Raw genomic sequence first — 20,715 nt, 5'->3', positions numbered from 1 at the left:
TAGCATTTGCTCTATGTCAGATAAGTGGCTCGGGTAATCAGTGTTACAGGAGTTAGAGGAAGGGGGAACTCTAAGAATTAGGTGGTCATAACAGACCTCTCAGAGGAGCTAGAACTCAAAACTGAAACATAATGAAAGCTAAGAATTGTAGTGGACCCTGAAGTATGTATTAATAAGTTAGAACATTGCAACAAGCATTACTGAGCTTCATTCAGTTGAAATCAAGATATTATTTTCTATCTCAAGCGGATTTTCAGCCAGTGGATCTAATAATTTCTTCTTGAAATTGCTATACTCTGATGGAAAAACATTTAGTATCTGCATCCATGAGCTTTTGACTCTGATCATCGAGCTGAAGTATAGAAGGTTACATCACTCATTTACATTATCACCCTCTACCCCCTCCCAATACAAATGTGACATTTCAATTTTGCACACTTCAACTCTCCTTAAATCATCTGTATAAAAACTTCAAAGCTTGATTGATGATGAATGAGCCATTGTCTCCTCAAGCACCCGGTTCTCATTAGCCTTTAGAGTCTCAGCTTATTAATAATGAACCTTGAGGGCTGACCCAGTGGGGTAGCAGCAATTCATTGTGCTCCCAGCTGAAAGGTCTGGGTTTGGGAAAGATACAGGAATCTCTGGACCAAGTCCATTCCAGAGGTGATGTATTAAGTATCACAGGTGGATGATGTGAGCTACATTACTTTTGTATCATTATCTGCCAACAGACTTGTGTGGCTTAAGGTGATGACAGTGAGAAAGATACATTGCTTTATGTCTGAGAAAGTCCTGTAACAGCTTTCTGTAGCTTCATCTTGAAAATGGGCTTTGCTGCCTTGGATTTTGATTCTTGATTCTGCCCTTTGATTTAGATAGACAGTATAAGTCTGATATATGCATCATTTAAATGCCCCTATTGTGATTAGATGAGTGCAATATTTCCAATCTTTATTATTTTAATTATCATTTTATTTCTAAGGTTGACCTGTAGATGCACCCCTGCAAAACAAGATACTTAGATATACAATCAGGAATAGAGGTTAAATATTTCATCCCTGTTTATTAGATCTTTCTTATATCATACGGTTGGTAGGTTTTCAGTAGAATTAAAATGTTCACTGATAATATCGATCATATAGACTAAAGTGAAATACAGTGTAACTGCATTTAAAATTATAATCTTTATTTTGGAAAAAGAGAAAGATATTCAATCTTATTTACAAAATGGTTACAAATTGTGCATGGGGTCGATGCAATTTTGTAAATTTCTTAAACCTAGTATAGAGGTCATATTAATCTGTATTTTCAGCAGGGATGTTACACCACAATTAGGCCATTTCATACAGGGCACAGAAAAAATGCTATTATTCAGTATTTTACCATAGTTTTGGAGAGAACATATTTGCAAAATGTCAGTGATTCTGTTAATGGGCACTCATCCCCAAATTCACAGCAGTAACTAGCATTTGACAAGAAATGAAGAATACAAAGAAGTAATTTAAATAACGCAAACATCTCCTTCTTTATTAGACTCATGAAAATGGACATCAAGGAAAGACATGGTCCAATGGCTAACTTTTGTGGAGTGAATGACTAAGATACAAATACTTTCGGTCCTCTTTCAAATGTTATATTGGCACTTTATACCTTTCTGAAAAATGTAAGGACAATGTGAGGTAGACTTACAATTCAATATAAGGAAATTTAGGCTTCTCTGTAGCATATGCAAGGTGATTTGCACAGGCTTAGAGAAATTTGGTCTGTGTAGGATAGCTGAAGATCATCATTATTCACCTGGTAACTAATAATTGAGTTTGGTGTACAAAATAGGTTTGGGAATAAAAATGCCTTATAAATATCAAATGTATTGTCTACAGTAATATTGTATATTATCAGTTATATGCCTTTTATAAAATAAATGCTGTTTTTCTTTCAGTTTTTAAAATCTCTAACCACAGAATTATACATATATTTTTTTCTTAAATTCAAGATATTCTGTATAGATATTTCAATTAATCAAATATTTATTGTATATCTCCTTGAGCCTTGCATAATACTAGAAACTGGAGATATGGCATTGAACAAAACAGAAACAGCTTCATACTTTCTGAAACACAGGACCAGTCAAGATAACCTATAAAGTGTTTATGGGAAAAGATAACTTTCATTCTTACTTTGATTTGGTCAGAATGTAATTTAAAATTAGGAACTACAATAGAAGTTACCTTATAAATGTTGGTTGCAAATTCCATAGTACCTTTTTTCCCAATTAAATCTAAGAATTATTCATTGAGTAACTATTGCTCTAGGTCTGATGCTATAGATACAGCACTGAAAAATATGTCTTACCTTCATGGGGCTTAGTCTAATTATATTTCAGTTACAAATGCTATGCTATATATAAGTTAAATTCAAGGTATTAGAAAATAGTGTAGATTACAATTTACTCTGTATATAAAAAGATTCATGACATCTTTTACTTGACTTGCATGCATTAATCTAGTCGGAAACGTTTGAGACACAAACATATTTAAGTGTTTACTGGAAATTTTCAGCAATGAAATGATACTTTTTTCATCGATGTCATGTCTAATATATCTTACTATATTTAACCATGACTTTTATTAAAAAGAAACAGTTCTGTTTTGTGAACTTGCCAGAAATGTTTGTATATAATATGATAAGAAAACTCATAGTAGCTTTTTACTATCAATTGATTAAATGACCAAGAATCTATCTGTGTCTCTCTCAATTTACTCTGATACATTTTCTGCAGTGGAAGTAAAATACAATGAAATGAGATACTTTGAGCTCATTCACGCATTCAACATTTTTCTTTCTTAGTTTCTGCACTCATCCAGACATTTTGCATCTTTGTTTGGGTATCAATTAAATGTGTTCCTCCTTTGCCTATCTTTCTTAATGTTTATTTGTTACTTTATTTCATGTTAGTGAGAGGGAAACTGTTGGTTGGTGCAACACAGGTGATTCCTTGGTAAAGTCTTTGATAAAACTTGTGGAAAACTTTGTTATTCTTGTGTGTTACCACACGATCTAAATATAGCCATACATTTTTGTACTCTTACTAGATCAACATCTAAACAAGCTTTTCTCTTTTCCCAGTCCTTGTCCCTCTTTCTTATCTTAAAAATGCAGTCAAGCCTCCGCAGTCAACCAAGACAGAAACATTAGGTATTCCTTCTAACAAGTAAATAATTTGTATTTTTAAGAACTTTCTTACAGGTTAGTATCTATTCTCTAGAATTTTTTTTAATCCAGAAAGAAACCTACCTGAATATATTTTCTCACAAAAATAAGTCAATTTCATATTTTAAAATTGTAAAATTACAAAACCAATGAAAACTTTAAGAATATATGTAAATGCTATTATAACATTACTTTCTGACACATATTTAGGTAATCAAATTAATCAAAAGAAAAGTGTAAGATTGTACATTAAAACTGTCCTATAAGTGTCAGTGAAATTCTACATTCTCTGATTGTGAGGTTTTGATATTCAACAGCAGAATAGGGTTTATACCAAGCATAAAGGAAAAAAGAATATTTTCAAGGAAAACAAACAATACACAAATAAACTACCCATCATTAATTGCTAAACGTTTATAAATCCTCCTGACCAGAATTGCTAGCAGATGCTGAGTTTTGAATTAGGGATGATAAAAGTATCATCTGGATTGACCATGTGTATTAATTTGAAATTTTAACGTGTAAGATTATGCTGGATTTTTTATTGTCTCCTTTCTAAATCCCTTTTCTAAGTAAAAGCCAAGCTCTTGAACAGACTATTTCTAAGAAACAAATGTCAACATTCATAGCAGATTAATATTGTTGAAGAAAGGGATTTGATAAGACTATTATTCAGTATAATATAATCTGATTCTATTTGAAAAATTTTAGATAGGAAGTTGGAGATGGATACTGTGTTCCTTTGCACGAACTATTTGAAATACAATATGACTCCTGAAAAATACACACTCTTTCAGCAATGTTTGAGCTATTACCTTTTCACTTTTTTTTTTTTTTTTTTTTTTTTTTTTGAAGTAGGACTTTTCTAAATGTAGACTGAAAAATAACCTTTATTTCCTGGATAGCAGTCAAAATCTCCTTTCTTTGTCATCTAATGGAAAATTATTCCTAGAGCAGAAGAGCATCACCTAATGTCTCATGAGAAAGCTATTAGTATGAGATCGTCACATTTCTTAGATAAAAACTTAATGCCAAACATTAATGTAGAAATTCATTTCACAATCTTTCTTACATCTTACATCTCCCTTCTGCTTTGATGAAGGTTGTATGGTTAGGTCATAAAAAATAATGAACTGGGTTTTAGAAGTAGAAAGATGATCTAATTTCCTTTCTTTTTTTTCCCCTCACCGAGAAAATGGAACCAATAGTCACGGAAATGACTGATGATGAAAATGGGAGTGATTTTAAATGTAGAAAGAATTGCAATATCAAAATTAATCTGGAGGGTTTCGTACATGCAATGCAGTAAGGCATTTGAGATGTGACCACCAATCCACAAATAACCCTCTTGTGGTGCCACACATTCCTTTCATTTATCCCTTTTCAGTTTAAGATGACTCCTACAAATTTAACTTGGGGTTCTACACAAGAGAGATGAGTTTCTCAAGGCTACCGTGGGAGATGGTGTCGGTTGCCTTCCCAATATCCATGTCCCTCTTCTTCCTCACTAACACTCCTACTGGTTTGGGTTTTGTCCCAGTAGCAATATTTCCACCTCAACAGTTACTTATTTAATCTCTCTTGTAGTAGGGAGAGCCGTGGGATATTGTTCTGGCCAATGAAATGCAGACATGATCCCAGAGGAGAGCATTTCTTCCCAAATAAAAAGTCACAGGTTCACTACAAGGAAGTCTCTTGCTTGCTGGTCTGACTTCATCCTGCCTGCAATTCAGAAAGACTGCAGTTCAGTCTTTAGAAGTAGCCGCCATCTTGTGCCTGAAATGAATAAAACTGACACACTGAGGATGGCAGAACAGATAGCGGGCACTGTGGAACACTGAACTAATATCTGCAACTGCCTCCTACAGGCTTCTTATGTGGAAAAAAAAAAAAAAATCCCCATTTCTATAAACTGTTAATTGGATTTTGATTACTTGTAGTTGAACACTTTATGGACTGATGCATGATTTCTCTTAAATTGCTTTTGTATTGAACAGTAGGGGAAAATGCAGTACATATTGGGCAGGAAGGTGCTATGTGTAGTTCTAGCTAATTTCTTCAAATAATAAGAATAATATTTTCAGAGGATATATCTCAGTTTTTATTTTCCTGGATAACTTAAAGCTATCCAAAAGAGAATTCATTTCTGTGGTCAGTCATTGTTTGTGGAGGACAAATTAGCTAATCAAGCCAGTGTTGTGAAATAAAGAATCAAGTACAAACTGGCTTTAGTGCATGTTATCCCACAGCCATATCCTTATTTCAATGAACCACAGGATTTGTTATTCATTATTTTGTGTTGCTAAGAATAATTGGCAATCCTATCGATTTCATTTGAGATGGCAACATTTTTGTGATTGAGGCATTAATTTTAGCTTCCACTTTGTGCTAATTACTTACCTACTGACTGCAGTCAATGTCACCTTGGCTGAAACAATCTCTCTAAGGATAATTTGACAATTGATACCAAAAATCTTAAAAATATCCACACTCTATGACCTTGGAATGTCATGTGTGGAAATTTGTTTTAAAGACCAATCAGAAATAAATAAGTTAAATTACCAACAAGAGGGGTTGGTTAAATAATTACTATTTAATGTATACTATGACATATCCTATTCTCATTAAAATACAGAGTAGTAATTACTATTAAATACTCATTATATAATATTAAACAAAACAAGATTATAAAATATTATTTCAATTCTAGGGAAGAAAACAGATAAAAGACTGTAACATTTATACCAAAATTTTAGGAGTGTTACTCTCAGAGTGCACAAATATGAGTGGTTGTTTTTCACTTTTGTAATTTTCAATCCTTTCAAATTCCTGCAATCAATGTATATGATTCAGTGAAAGATATTTTAAAAGGTTTCTTGGCTATTAGCAGCATGACTCTAATTTAACATTGAAAATAGTTAAGAGCAAATCGTTTTTGTTGATTATCTTTTCATCAACAAGCAGTTTGACAAAAGATTTGTTTCTTTGTTTTTTAATACAGAAATCCTAAATGGTGGAGTCTATGTAGACCAGAACAAATTCCTTTGTTATGCGGACACCATTCATTGGCAAGATATTGTTCGGAACCCATGGCCTTCCAACTTGACTCTTGTGTCAACAAATGGTAGTTCAGGATGTAAGTAGAATTATTATTTTTAATGTCTCAAAATGTTCTACTTTATTTGGAGATGAATGAGTTAGGCTTATCATGCCATTACTAATATTTTGAACTTTGATTGCACTCATTGAAATGTTCAGTTATATGTGATAGAACAAATGGCTGACTAACCTTTTACTTCTAGTTAATTCTCTTTTGGGAATCATGCTTCCTCTTCACAAATTCTCATTGTGTTAACATGTTCCTCTTTGCTTAATTTAAATTACTTAATCATACTTCCAATGTACAAACTTGTGTCCCACTATCCACGAACTTAAGGCTGGTATCCAACCATTGCTTCAAGTCTCTGTGACCCGTATATCATTGAGACAAAGGTAGTAGAACAAAAATGTACCTTCCTATTCACTGTAATTTTTTAAATAAAAAAGTAAAAACTAGTGAATGTTGCAGAATTCTTAAGCCTTCATTTGTCCCTGAAGACTTCATGGTCATACTTAATGATTTCAAACACTTATGGAATGGAGAAATATAGATTTCATATAAAAGAAACATGTTACAGTCTGATTTTAGTCATTAGTCTAATAAACTACTGAATTTCTCATTCTTAAATTGTGTGTTCTTTTTACCACAAAGAATTTATCAGATTTAAAGTGTTTAATATGATTAAATAATAAGCAAATAATATTTGAACCATGATTTAAACCTTTGAAAATTATTCTGTCTGGTATCTCTTTCATTTTCATAAAGCAGGCTATGTTGTCCCCACATTTATTACTACTGACATTTGTATGAGAACAGAATCTTTATCAAGTGTTAACCTGGGTTTTATATTTCTCATCTATTATATATTTCCCAGCTGAAATCATAACTGTCTCAACGTAGTTCAATAATTATTTGCTATATTACTGATTGTGTTATGACATTTTTGTGAAAAATCAAACTCCAAGGGACAATTATTAAATTTCATCGTGGCCCTAATAATATAATGGGGAAATTTGAATATATTTGATCAAAACTGACAGCTGTGTTTTTAATAAATGGCTAAAACTTTATGTAAAAAGTAGAGTAACATAATTTTCTTGTCACCTTTGAGCAGAAATTTGTATGGGATTTTGTCTTTGTGGTATTCACATTGCCTACTTTGTAAAATTACCTGTGAAAAAAATGGAATCTTTTCACATTAAGGAGACAAATGATGTGTTTCAGAAATGGCTTCTGTTTTCAGTCTGCCCATACTATTGCACATATTATATTGGCAGGGTAGTGGTGGTGGGGTATGGATATTGGTTGGGTAAAAGGAAAGGCCTGCTGACTATCAGCTTATCAGACTGACTAGTCTGTAATGCATGAATAAGATCAGGCAAGAATAAAGCCTGAGACAGAAGCCAAAAGGGAAGTGTGCCCACCAGCCTTACAGAATTTGGAGCAGGAAAGGTCTGAGGGGTTTGCTGCACTTTCACAGATGGTGTCTCTTTGTGCTATTCTTTTTGAAGATAAATTTGGATGGTTGTGCCTATAATTAGGCAACTGTGGCTGTATTGTTTTTTGCATGTAAATAATTGCAGGTGCAAAAATTATAAATGCAGAGTAGAGTCATAACCAACGGTCTTTTACAAATTACGAATTGATTGCCAAAGTTTTATTATTTACATACTAGTTTTATTTGCTGACACATTATATGTATCACATGACACCATAGCTGTTAATAATGAATTGACTATTCTTTGACTATTAGTTTCCTATGATTTTATCTTTAGTCAATTTATTTCTCTGTCCTCTCCCCAGGGGTGACCTCAGACACTCTCAGGGCTTTAAATGCAACCTCTAGGTTGATGACTCCCTAGAACTACATACCACCAACCAATCACTCAACCAGGTTAAAAATTTGGTGGGTCATTATTGTCTTTACTTTCACTTGGCTCTTGGCAGTTAATCACTGAGTCATCCTGATTTTTGCCCATTTCTTGATTTTACATATTTATTATTATGGTTGCCCTAGTTCAAGACTTCATCTGTGTCTAAATTACAAAAACAAACTCTGAATTTTTAATATTTTCTGAGGCAATGGACACTGCAGCAGCTTGGTGAAGCCCGTTGACCTCTTCTCGTAATATTTTTAGAAGAATAAATGAGCACAAAACAAATACTTTAATTCATGAATGCATAGCAATCAATAAATACATAAAATAAATTACAATGGATTATAAGGAAAACAAGTTAGGTTGAGATACAGTTATCAAAATGCTTAAGAAACAGATACCTAATGTGGTAAAATGCTTATTAGTACATTAAATTATAAATATTAGCAGTAGGATTAATATCTAATATAATTTTCAATCAGTGATAGGCATAAATAATATATTTTAAAGGGAAGTCTCTTCAACAAATGATGCTGGGAAAAATAGATATTCATGTACAAAAGATTGATCTTGGGCCTTTATCATATGCCATGTTCAAAAATTAACTCTAAAGCGAATTACAGACCTAAGCATAAGACTTAAAACTATAAAAGTCTTGGCAGAAACTATGAAGACAAAGCTTTATGATTCTAGGTTTAGCAATACATTCATGGATATAATGCCAAAAGTACCAAGAGCAAAAGCTAAAATAGACCAGTGGGATGATATTAAGGAGATCTAGTCACATGCTACAACAATAAATCTTGAGGACACTATGCTAAAGGAAATAAGCCAGTCACAAAAACATAAATACTGTATGATTTCACTTACATGAAGTAACTAAACTGTCAAACTCACAGAAAACAGAATGTAGAATGGTGGTAGCCTAGGGTTGGAAGGAAGGCTAAATGTTCAATTGCTCTTTAACGAGTCAAGTTGTAATTGTGCAAGGTTGAAAAAGTTCTAGAGATCTGTTGGAAAACAATGTGATATACTTAACATTACTAAACATACACTTAAAAGTGGTTGAGACTGTGAAGAAAAGGTCTGAAGTATCTATAAAAGCAATTAAAAATGATACTCCTTAAAAATATGTTATTTAGGAATAATTATAACCAAGTTATATTTTCTAAAATTTACTTGAAGTATTTAAATTCAAACTTCAGGAGGGTTATGGAGAAGTTCTCAGCCTTTTGAAGAAATCCTTTTTTTCCTCATACATCCCTAGTAGAAATTATTACCTATCAACTGGGCTTATTCAATAAACTAATCCTTCGAAGTGAAAAAATCATATAGTGAATGATGTTTCATTTACTTGGAACACTATAGTAATGATCCTCAGCACCACAAGAATATCAAAACGATGTAAATAAGTTGCCCTCTAAAATTTAAGCAAACAGGAATATACAAGAATATTAATATGGAAAAATAGAGAAACAATGATTTCTCATCAGAGAAGATGGTATAGTTCAGAGAATGAATTTGGGAACCAAATTGGTTTTTTTGAAACCTGGCACTGCTGCTTACCAGCACTTTGACCTTAAAAAAGTCATTTATGCCCTCAGCCCCTCCATTTCCTCACCTATAAAAGACAGAGTGTCAAGAGCTGAGCTGACTGGAGAGCTAAGCTACTAAGTGACAGTGGTCAATTCAGACAAGCAAAAATGGGGTAACAGTCAAGCTTTTAATCACTTACTGCATGGTTTATTCAAGAGACTAAACCAGCGAAAGCACCAACTTCACTGTCTCATGTTTCCCCCATAAAGCAGTGCCAGGTGAGGGTCAGATGGATCAGTGCAGACATGGGGAATTGTTTCACTGAGGAGGGAGTGGGAAAAAATTGTTCTGAAAGTTTTATGAACCTGGAAGCTTGAAGGAGAAAGGAGTGGGAAGGCCTGAGTGAAAAGTACTGAGGATGAAGTCAGAGTGGAGAAAAGGTGTCTTCCAGACCCCCTTACTTCCTCCCTATAAGGAGATCTTAGTGAAAGCATCTAAGGAAAGCTGCTATCAAAGGACCTTAATAAAGAGGTCTCTGAATAGCGTGCCTGGGCCCGGATGGGAGACATACATGAGACATGACTGGTCAGCAAACCCTGAGTCCCTTACTGCAACTCCCTTAGAGACTGCATTGCATTGACTGGGCACCAAGTCTGGTGTGGGAGGACAACTTTCCCCCCAGGAACCCTGCCAGGTGAAGTAATTGCCTGTGCTCCTGCATGAAAGATCACACATAGGTTTTTTTTTTTTTTTTTTTTTGCCCAGGAGCTGTTATTATCATCAACTTCATAGGCCTATTATGAGCAATAAATGAGTTAATGTGTCAATCCAAGGGTGATTTCTTATGACAAAAGAATAAAGGACTTTCCAATTATAATTTTTATATGAATTGACCATATGAGGACAGAAGTATTTTTAAAATATGTGACAGTTATGTTTTCATTATATATTCATTGACATTTAACTATGTTTCTACATTTTAAGTGTGTTTTAGTAACTAGAAGGTAGTCTCTCATAGGTGTAGCTCATCAAGACACTGAGAAGAACAAACCTCAGTGGCTCCAGACCCTGCAACCTTTATCTTTGATTACACTAGGTACATCACTTATTCTAAGTTGCTTTCTAGAAACGAATACCAACTAACAACTGAAGTGGGAGAGGGGGAGTTGACAAATTCATCAATACCACTGTATTCATGAACATAATTCCAGGACTAATTACTTGTTTAAACCAGATGTTCTGCCTGCATTCAAACTATCCATGTTTTAAACTTTTTTTCAATGACTTTTACATATCACAGTAATGACCCACTCCTAATTAATGTTGCATTTTGTATTATATATATCTAGCTTTCTTGAAATAGAATTCTCAAGATAGAGTACAGTTAAACCTGATTTGTTACATTACCAACTTGTGTTACTCCTTCCATATGAAAATATTTAGGTAAAATAGATGTGCCTTTCTAAGGTACTTTGTAGTAAGGCAAAACAAAATTAAAAAGCAGCAAGAAAATTTACCCTCGATGTATTGTAGTACAGCTTCAGTTTGTGTGCATTAGACATACAACACATCTAACTTTGCATAAACGTATACATGGAATGAAATCACACGCACTGTTTTCAAAAGATATTTTAAAATAACACCCTAAATTAGGGAAATAGGAATATATGAAAAAACATTAGACATGGAAAGGATACATTGAATTTGTGTGAATCCAAAAGATCGTTTTTCTAAAATACCTGTAAAATAGATTTTTATGGACCTGATTTAATAAAACAAAAAACAAAAGAACTTAAGATCACTTATGAATTCAGATGCGATTTTTCTGAATAAAATATTAGCAGTGAGAACTAACAGAATCTAAAATGTGTTTTAAAAAAGAATGCACTAAGATCAAGTGGCAGCTCAGTGCCTTTTTAATGCTATTTTGAGAAAGTAAGGACTCGCACCTGACCCACACCGTAGATGGCCTTTGTCACTACATTTAGAAGAAGAGGCTTTCCAGGTCAACTGAAACTCACTCTAGGAATTAACTTTTACTAAAGAACATTACCAGAAGCAAGCACAGTACACCTGCTAGCCTGGTTTTCTTGTCTCTTAGTTCCTTGAGATGAAAATGCATTGTTTCACTTTTTGAGTACAGTTTTTCAATATGCATCTTTATTTTATTTTCCTTTCTTTTTTAAGACTGGGTCTTGCTCTGTCACCCAGCTGGAGTGCAGTGGTGTCACAGCTCACTGCAGCCTCGACCTCTTGGGTTCAGGCATTCCTCCTGTTTCATCCTCCTGAGTAGCTGAGACCACAGATGCATGTCACTACACCCAGATAATTGTTTCTTACTGTTTGTAGAGACAGGATCTCCCTATGTTGGCCAGGCTAGACTCAAACTCCTGGACACAAGTTATCCTCCTGCCACAGCCTCACAAAGTGCTAAGATTACAGGCGTAAGCTGCTGCGCCCAGCCTTCATTTTTATTATATATGATAAGTTCCTCTCAATCAACCTTTTACCAAATTGTGTGTGTGTGTACATATATATATAATTATAAAAAAAATTATAAGAGCATGGTCATGGAAAGTGAGTACTTCTTCTTTAATAGGGGATGTGACATCTTGAAGGCCTAATTGAACTGGATAAGCCATTGAGACATATAGGGTTTAACCTATAAATTAACTTTGACAAAGTTATGTAACAATTTTACTAATATCTTATGAAGAGAGTCATAGAGTTTATGGGATGGGCTTGAAACCAGTTTCTGGGAGTTCGATTCCTTCCTTTCTCATTTAGGTTTTCCCGAGACTGGCTCTTCGAATGTGTGGTAAGATGGTGGACAGCCATAAAGCCACTCTAAATTAGTAGATGGTTGTTCAATTGTTAGTACTTTTCGTTTTGAAGCAAAGGCTTCTCAGATCATAAAGATTATTAGTATAACTGCTATTAGAGAGATAAATGACCCTATGAATGAGATGATATTTCACGTGGTGTATACATCAGGATAATCAGAGTAACATCGAGGCATACCGGATAGGTTGAGGCAGTGCTGTGGAGAAAAGGTTAAATTAACACCTATGAATATAATGGTGAAATTGATTTTAGCATAGATCTGCCTAAGTGTATAGCCTGAAAACAAGGAGAATCAGTGGACAAAGCCTCCTATAATGGTGAATACTGCTTCTATTGATAGGACATAGTGGAAATGGGCTACAACATAATATGTGTCGTGTAAGATAATATCTAGTGACAAATTAGCTAATAAGATGCTGGTTAAGCCTCCTACTGTGAAAAGGAAAATTAATCATAGGTCACAGAATATTGTGGGAGATCATTTGATGTTACCGCCATGCAGGGTGACTAATCAGCTAAAGACCTTGATGCCAGTAAGGATAGCAATACTTTTGGTAGCGGAGATGATGTATGCTCATGTGTCTGCATCTATCCCTACTGTAAATATTTGGTGAGCCCATATGATAAATCCTAAGAAGTCGATTGATATCACAGCTCTGTGCCCATGTATCCAAATGGTTCCTTTTTACCAGAATAATATGTTACCATGTGGGAGATTATCCCGAAGCCTGGTAGGATAAGGACATAGACTTCAGGGTGACCAAAAAATCAGAGTAAATGTTGGTACAAGATAGGGTCACCCCCACCAGCAGGGTCAAACAAAGTGGTGTTGAGGCTATGGTCAGTTAATGGTATAGTAATGCCAGAGGTTAGGACTAGAAGGGAAAGGACTGCGGTAATGAGGACTGATCAAACAAAAAGGGGTGTTTGATATTGGGATATACCTAGGGGGTTTATGTTAATAATAGTGGTAATGAAGTTAATGGCCCCAAAATAGAAGAGACACCTGCCAAGTGGAGTGAGAAGATGGTCAAGTCCACAGAGCCTCCTGCATGTGCTAGGTTTCCTGCTAAAGGGGAATAAACTGTCCAGCCGGTTCCAGCGCCGGCTTCCACTATTGAAGATGCAAGTGAGAGTAGAAAAGATGGGGGGAGAAGTCAGACGCTCATATTATGTATCCAGGGGAATGCTGTATCGGGTGCACCAATTATTAGAAGAACTAGCCAGTTGCTGAAACCCCCAATTAGGATTGGTATCACTATAAGGAAGATTATAACGAATGCGTGGGCGGTAACAGTAACATTGTAGATCTGATAACCTCCTAGCAAAGTTCCTGATTGGCCTAGTTCTGCTCGAATTAGGAGGCTTAAGGCAGTGCCTACTATCCCTGCCCATGCGCCGAATAACAGGTATAGTGTTCCGATGACAGAGGCCAAGGCCACTGTTTACCAGCCTGGAGGTGATTTCTCATGTTGGATTGAAAACTCAAAGGAGCAGCTTCAATTCTGCGGGGACTTCTCCCGCCTTTTTCCCCCATGGTGGGAGAAGCAGATTGAAGCCAGTTGATTAGGGGGTTTAGTTGTTAACTAAATTTTCGTGGGTTTGAATTCTATCAATCTAGTAAGGGCTTAGCTTAATTAAAGTGGTTGATTTGCATTCAACTGATGCAGAATAGAGTCTTGGAGCCCTTAGGTCTGTTACAGAAATTAAGTGCAATTTGCTTAGTCAGGGCTTTGAAGGCCCTTGGTCTTATTTAACCTACATTTCTAAGTTATAGTTAGTATTAATGGAGAGATGGGAAAGAGGAGGGTAGAAGAGATGACAGGTGGGGAGGGAGAAGTAGTATGCATTTTGCGATTTCGAATTGTCATTTTAGTTTCATAGTATTAGATGTGGGGAATAGCATTACTGAGATGGAATAAATGAGGTGTATGTAAGAGTGCAGGTTGAGTAGGGTTATGGTAGCTGTAATGGTTGTGGTGATAAGGCTATCATTTTTTGTAAGTTCTTGGATGATGATTCATTTAGGCAGGAACCCTGCAATGGGGGTAAACCTCGTAGGGATAGTAGAATTAGTGGAATTATAGGTGTCAACCATGCCAATTTCTTTCAGGCATGAAATAGTGACAGGGTTGTGATGCTTAGACTCAGGTTGAGTGCTAGAAATGCGGTTGTTGTTGAGATAAGGTAAATAATCAGATTTAGAGCGGTAATGTTTGGGTTATAAATTAGTACTGCTATTATTCAACCTATGTGAGTGATAGAGGAGTAGGCTAGAATTTTACGCAGTTGTGTTTGGTTAGGTCCCCCTCAACTGCCCACTGTAATGGATAGAATTGTGATAGAAGGATGTTCAGGTTTGTTGATGGGAAGATTTGAAACATAATCGAGATAGGGGCTAGTTTTTGTCATGTGAGGAGAAGTATATCATGCTTGAAGGACATAATTAATCAGTAGACGCTCACACACGTATGCTCACGCACATACGCTCGTGCATGTAATCTCATGCACATATGCTCAGTTTGAAGAACTATTTCCGATTAAATCTGCAAACTACCCTCCCTCCCTCTCTGACTTTGCCATCAACCTAGGTAAACATACCCTCGCCAAACCCCAAAAACAAGAGACTAAAAATGCAACCCAGTCAGAGCCCAGAAATCGTATTTTAACCACAAATGCTACCTCTCGATTACACAAATCGAGAGAGCTACCTCTCGATTTATGTAATTTTCTAAGAAATCTTAAGGCCCTCCTACCAAATAAGACCTCCATTCTGTGTAATAGATATAGTAACTAAACCTCTGCCATATACTAATATAATACCTTGAGCATATCCCTCTGAAAGTGCTGTCCCAATATAATATACCGCTAAATCATGAGTAAATCCTTTCAGCCTAAATTATGAGAAATCCTCTCAGCCAAACTTCTGTCAATTCAAATTTAAAGACCTTGAATTTCCAGAACTGTAAACAACCATTTATATTTACTTCTTTGTTTCTCATGTTTTAATTTTCACTTAAGTATTCCATGCAGTTAGTGTAGCTTAGACATTCAAAAAAAGACACTGAAAATGTCTAGATGGGTCCACACAACCTCATAAACAGATAGGTTTGGTCCTGGCCTTTTTTATTAGCTCTTAGTAAGATTACACATGCAAGTATCTCCACCCCAGTGAAAATGCCCTCTAGGTCACCCAGATTAAAACGAGCAGGTATCAAGCACACACAAATGCAGCTCAAAACGCTTTGCTCAACCACACCCCTTCGGGAAACAGCAATGATAAATCTTTAGTAATAAAAGTTTGACTAAGTTATACTAATATTTAGGGTTAGTTAACTTCGTGGCAGCCACCACAGCCATATGATTAACCCAAGCTAATAAAGCTCGGTGTAAAGAATGTTTAAGATCTACTCTCAATAAAGCAAAGTTGTAAAAAACTCCATCTAAGTTGTAAAAAATTCCAGCTGAAATAAAATATACCACAAAGTGGCTTTAATACCCTGAAGACACAATAGCTAAGGCCCAAACTGGGATTAGATAACCCACTATGCTTAGCCCTAAAGTCGAATAGTTACATTAACAAAACCATTCGCCAGAGTACTCTAAGCAACAGCTTAAAACTCAAAGGACTTGACGGTGCTTTACTTCCCTCTAGAGGAGCCTGTTCTATAATCGATGAACCCCGATATACCTCACCACCTCTTGTCCCCAGCCTGAATACCACCATCTTCAGCAAACCCTAAAACGGTTATATAGTAAGCATAAGTATACACATATAAACATTAGGTCAAGGTGTAACCCATGAGGTGGCTAGAAATGGGCTACATTTTCTATGTCCAGAAAAATATCACGAAAACCTTTGTGAAATCTAAGGGCTCAAGGAGGATTTAGCAGTAAACCAAGAGCAGAGTGCTTGGTTGAATAAAGCCATGAAGCACACACACACCTATCACCCTCCTCAAATATTACTTTAGAAATCACTATTACTGATACTTTTCTACACACCTATAGAGGAGATAAGTTGTAACATAGTAAGCATACTGAAAAGTGTGCCTGGACAAACCAAAGTGTAGCTTAACCCAAAGCATCTGGCTTACACCCAGAAGATTTCATCATGGCCTGATCACTTTTAGCCAACTCTAGCCCCAAACCTTGCTAAAAATATTATCAAACTATCTTAAACCATTTACTTAGACAAAAGTATAGGCAATAGAAATTTTTACCTTGGCACAATAGACATAATACAGTAAGGGAAAGATGAAAGAGCTATATCAAGCACTAAAAAGCAAAGACAAGCCCTTATACCTTCTGCATAATCTATTAACTAGAAATAACTTGCACAGAGAACTATAGCCAAGTCCCCCAAAACCAGATGAGCTACTGAAGAACAGCTGAAAGACCACATTCACCTATGTGGCAAAATAGTGGGAGGATTCATGAGTAACAGTGACAAGCCTACCGAGCCTGGTGATAGCTCATTGTCCAAGATAGACTCTTAGTTCAACTTTAAACTTACCCACAGAATGATGTAATTCCCCTGTAAGTTTAACTGTTAGTCTAGAGAGGGACAGCTCTTTAGACCTTGGGAAACAACCTTCCTGCAGAGAGTAAAAATTATTACCACCACAGTTGGCCCAAAAGCAGCCACCAATTAAGAAAGCGTTTAAGTTCAACATCTTACTATCTTGAATTCTAATCACTCTACTGAACTCCTAACGTCACATTGGACTAATCTATTACTTAGTAGAAGCAATCTTAAATAACATGAAGACATTCTCCATTGTGTAAGCTTACATCAGACCGGAATAACCCACTGACAGTTAACAGCCCCATATTAGTAAATGATACAATAAGCACCCTATTATATTCACTGTTAACCCAACACAGTCATGCTCTAAGGAAAGATTACAAAAAGTAAAAGGAATTCAGCAAATCTTACCCCACCTGTTTACCAAAACACCACCTCTAGCATTATCAGTATTAGAGGCACTGCCTGCCCAGTGACATATGTTCAACAGCCGCGATATCCTAACCTTGCAAAGGTAGCATAATTACTTGTTCCCTAAATAGGGACTTGTATGAATGGCCAGACGAGGGTTCAGCTGTGTTTTACTTTTAATCAGTGACATTGACCTATCTGTGAAGTGGCGGATATAAACAAATAAGATGAGAAGACCCTATGCAGCTTTAATTCGTTAATGCAAATGAAAACTCAAGCCTACAGGCCCTAGCCTACTATCACCGTATTAAAAATTTTAAACTGCTTGGCCAGGCGCAGTGGCTCATGCCTGTAATCCCAGCACTTTGGGAGGCCGAGGCAGGTGGATCACCTGAGGTCAGGAGTTCAAAACAAGCCTGGCCAACATGGTGAAACTCCATCTCTAGAAAAATACAAAAATTAGTTGGGCATGATAGCGGCTGCTGGTAATCCCAGCTACTCGGGAGGCTGGGGCGGAAGAATTGTTTGAACCCGGGAGGCAGAGGTTTCGGTGAGCCGAGACCACACCATTGCACTCCAACCTGGGCGACAGATGAAGACTCTGTCTCAAAAAAAAAAAAAAAAATTTTGGTTGGGGTGACCTCAGAGCATAATTCAACGTCCAAACAATCTAAACTAAGACCTCACTAGTCTAAGTGAGTTTTTACACATTACCCAATAATTTGATCAATGGAATAAGTTAGCCTAGGGATAACAGCACAATGCTATTCTAGAGTCCATATCGGCAATAGGGTTTACAACCTCAATGTTGGATCAGGACATCCTATTGTGTAACCACTATTGAGGGTTTGTTTGTTCAATAATTAATGTCCTTTGTGATCTGAGTTCAGACCGGAGTAATCCAGGTTGGTTTCTATCTAGTTAACATTTCTCCTTTATATATATATATACACTTCACATAAATATGATATATGAAGTGTATATAAATATGTATATATATGAAGTGTGTGTATATATACTATGAAGTATATATACTTCATTATAAAGTATATTTTATGGTGAAGTATATATACTTCATAGTATATATAGATGAAGTTTGTATACTTCATAGCATGTATATGAAGTGTGTGTGCGTGTGTGTGTGTGTGTGTGTATATATATATATAAAGTTAAAGAAGTATAATCCCTGCTTTCTTGAAAGTGACAGAATATTTATTCCTTGGAAGTACTTAACCTGACCTCCAGGTGGCAGAACAGAAGAATTATCTCATACCCTCTCTTCCATAGTTCATCTTAGTCCTCGTATTCATCATGCACTGCATGTATTATTATTTTTTTCCTGAAAATCATAACATATATGAGTATATAAACATAAATATATAAAAAATATTTATATGTAATAAGTACATACAAAGTAAACATTTATGTAAATTTATACATACACATATGTACAATATTAGTATCAACAGTTTATAATTATGAATTAGTTTCTACTTCTCTTTTACATATAACTTAACCAAAAATTTGGAGTAAATTCTATAGCTTCACCTCTCTGGTCTTACTCTCTTACTGCCAACCTCCCAGCTTCTGCTACCAAGGACTCCCATCATGTCACAGCTGGGCTAGGCACTCCCTCAACTGCTCTTAAGACCCAGGTGCCTGATCCCTTCAAAGCACAAATAAAAGCAGTTATTGACAAGGCATGGTAGCTCATGCTGTAATCCCAGAAATTTGGGAGGCTGAAGTGGGAAGATTCCCTTAAACCTGGAATCTGAGAGCAACCTGGGCAACAGAGTAGGACCCCATTTTTCCAAAAAAAAAAAAAAAAAAAAAAAAAAAAAGCCTGGTATGGTGAAGTATACCTGTAGTCTCAGTTACTTGGGAGTCAGAGGTAGGAGGATCGCTTAAACCCAGAAGGTCAAGGCTAAAGTGAGCTGTGATTATACCAGTGTGCTCCAGCCTGGGTGACAGAGTGAGACCTCATCTCAAAAAAAGAATAAGAAAAAAAGATTAGTTATTAACATAATTTTATTAATAATAAGAATGGTTATTTGCAGAGAGAGAGGCCCAAAATTAACTTCCATGTCCCTGTGCATGTGTTGTTGTTGAAGATATCCCCCACTACTGAGACCCTCTGACCATGTTCAGACCTTAGGGATTAGTCTCTTTATCTTCCCCTAGGTCTTTTTTCCCTCTTATTCAGTTCAAAGCTCATTTCATTTCCTGTTTCTAATTCAGTGGAAACATCAATTATCATATTAGGAAATACTCCAGGCACAGAATATGGTGTGACTCCCTTAGACAAGTTCTAACAGTGCATTTTCCGAAAGCATGATTTCTTCAGTCTTAAATTATATCATATGTCAGTGCTGTGCTGATAACGTTTAATAACTACTCTCCAAAAATAGGGGGGGGGGAAGCCCCAATTTGTTGGGCTTACTGATTTTCATGGTATGAATATTACTAACATTCTTCCCCTTTCAGCAATCAGTGTGGATTTTGGAAGAGATGTCCAGGTATCACTCCATTATGTAGTATTTCCACCATACAGGTTCAGTAGATGTAAATGAACTCAATTACATAGAAGATAGTAAAATATAGTAAACTAATTAGGAAATAATGAATTTCCAATATATATTACCTTTGTTTTAATAATATTTAATTGTGGGTTTATATAGTTTAATATTTAGTAATGGTTGTTTAATGAAAAACTCTCAAAATTCTAGAAATTTTTAACAGTTGGCTTTGCACACTGGGTACTACCACCTGTGAATATGAACAGCCCTGTAAATGTAATGCCAGGCTGAGGCCAGTTCAGTTGCTTATCATTTTTCTCTATAAGAGCACCAAGAGATTCGCCCAACACCTCATGCATGGTATGAACTGATTGTAGCCCCTAGTCTCTTGTGAGCAAATGCTGAGTAAAACACACACACACACACACACACACACACACACACACACTTTTCAAGAAAGAACCACCTCTTTAGCCTCTTTAGGGATAGGGCAGCTTAGCTCAAAATTTGTAAAAAAAAAAACATTTGACTCTTCAGCATCATTTTCTGCTAACATTTTTTTTTTTTTTATTAAACTGTATACTTAGCTGCACTCATGCTACCTTTTGCATTCAAGTTTTACGCAAGAATAATGAGTAGATTTTATTTCTGTTTGACTGAAAGGTTTAGAAATGTGGTCCCTCTCAGATT

At 35.8% G+C, this 20,715-nt stretch overlaps 1 protein-coding gene across 10 annotated transcripts in view; it reads left to right on the top strand.

Annotated features, from left to right (window-relative positions):
• The window catches only part of ERBB4 (erb-b2 receptor tyrosine kinase 4), a 1,175,572-nt gene that overhangs the window by 760,224 nt on the left and 394,633 nt on the right, over nt 1–20,715 (top strand). For all 10 annotated transcript variants that reach the window (XM_021924408.2, XM_021924406.2, XM_021924405.2 and 7 more), the window contains one exon: nt 6,215–6,349. In XM_021924408.2, the coding sequence (XP_021780100.2) occupies nt 6,215–6,349 (135 nt within the window). The remainder of the gene's footprint in view (nt 1–6,214; nt 6,350–20,715) is intronic.

Source organism: Papio anubis, chromosome 10, assembly GCF_008728515.1.
Source record: "Papio anubis isolate 15944 chromosome 10, Panubis1.0, whole genome shotgun sequence".
In the NCBI taxonomy this organism is placed as follows: domain Eukaryota; kingdom Metazoa; phylum Chordata; class Mammalia; order Primates; family Cercopithecidae; genus Papio; species Papio anubis.
Note: the sequence above shows the minus strand (reverse complement) of the source record. Positions and strands in the feature narration are given on the sequence as shown.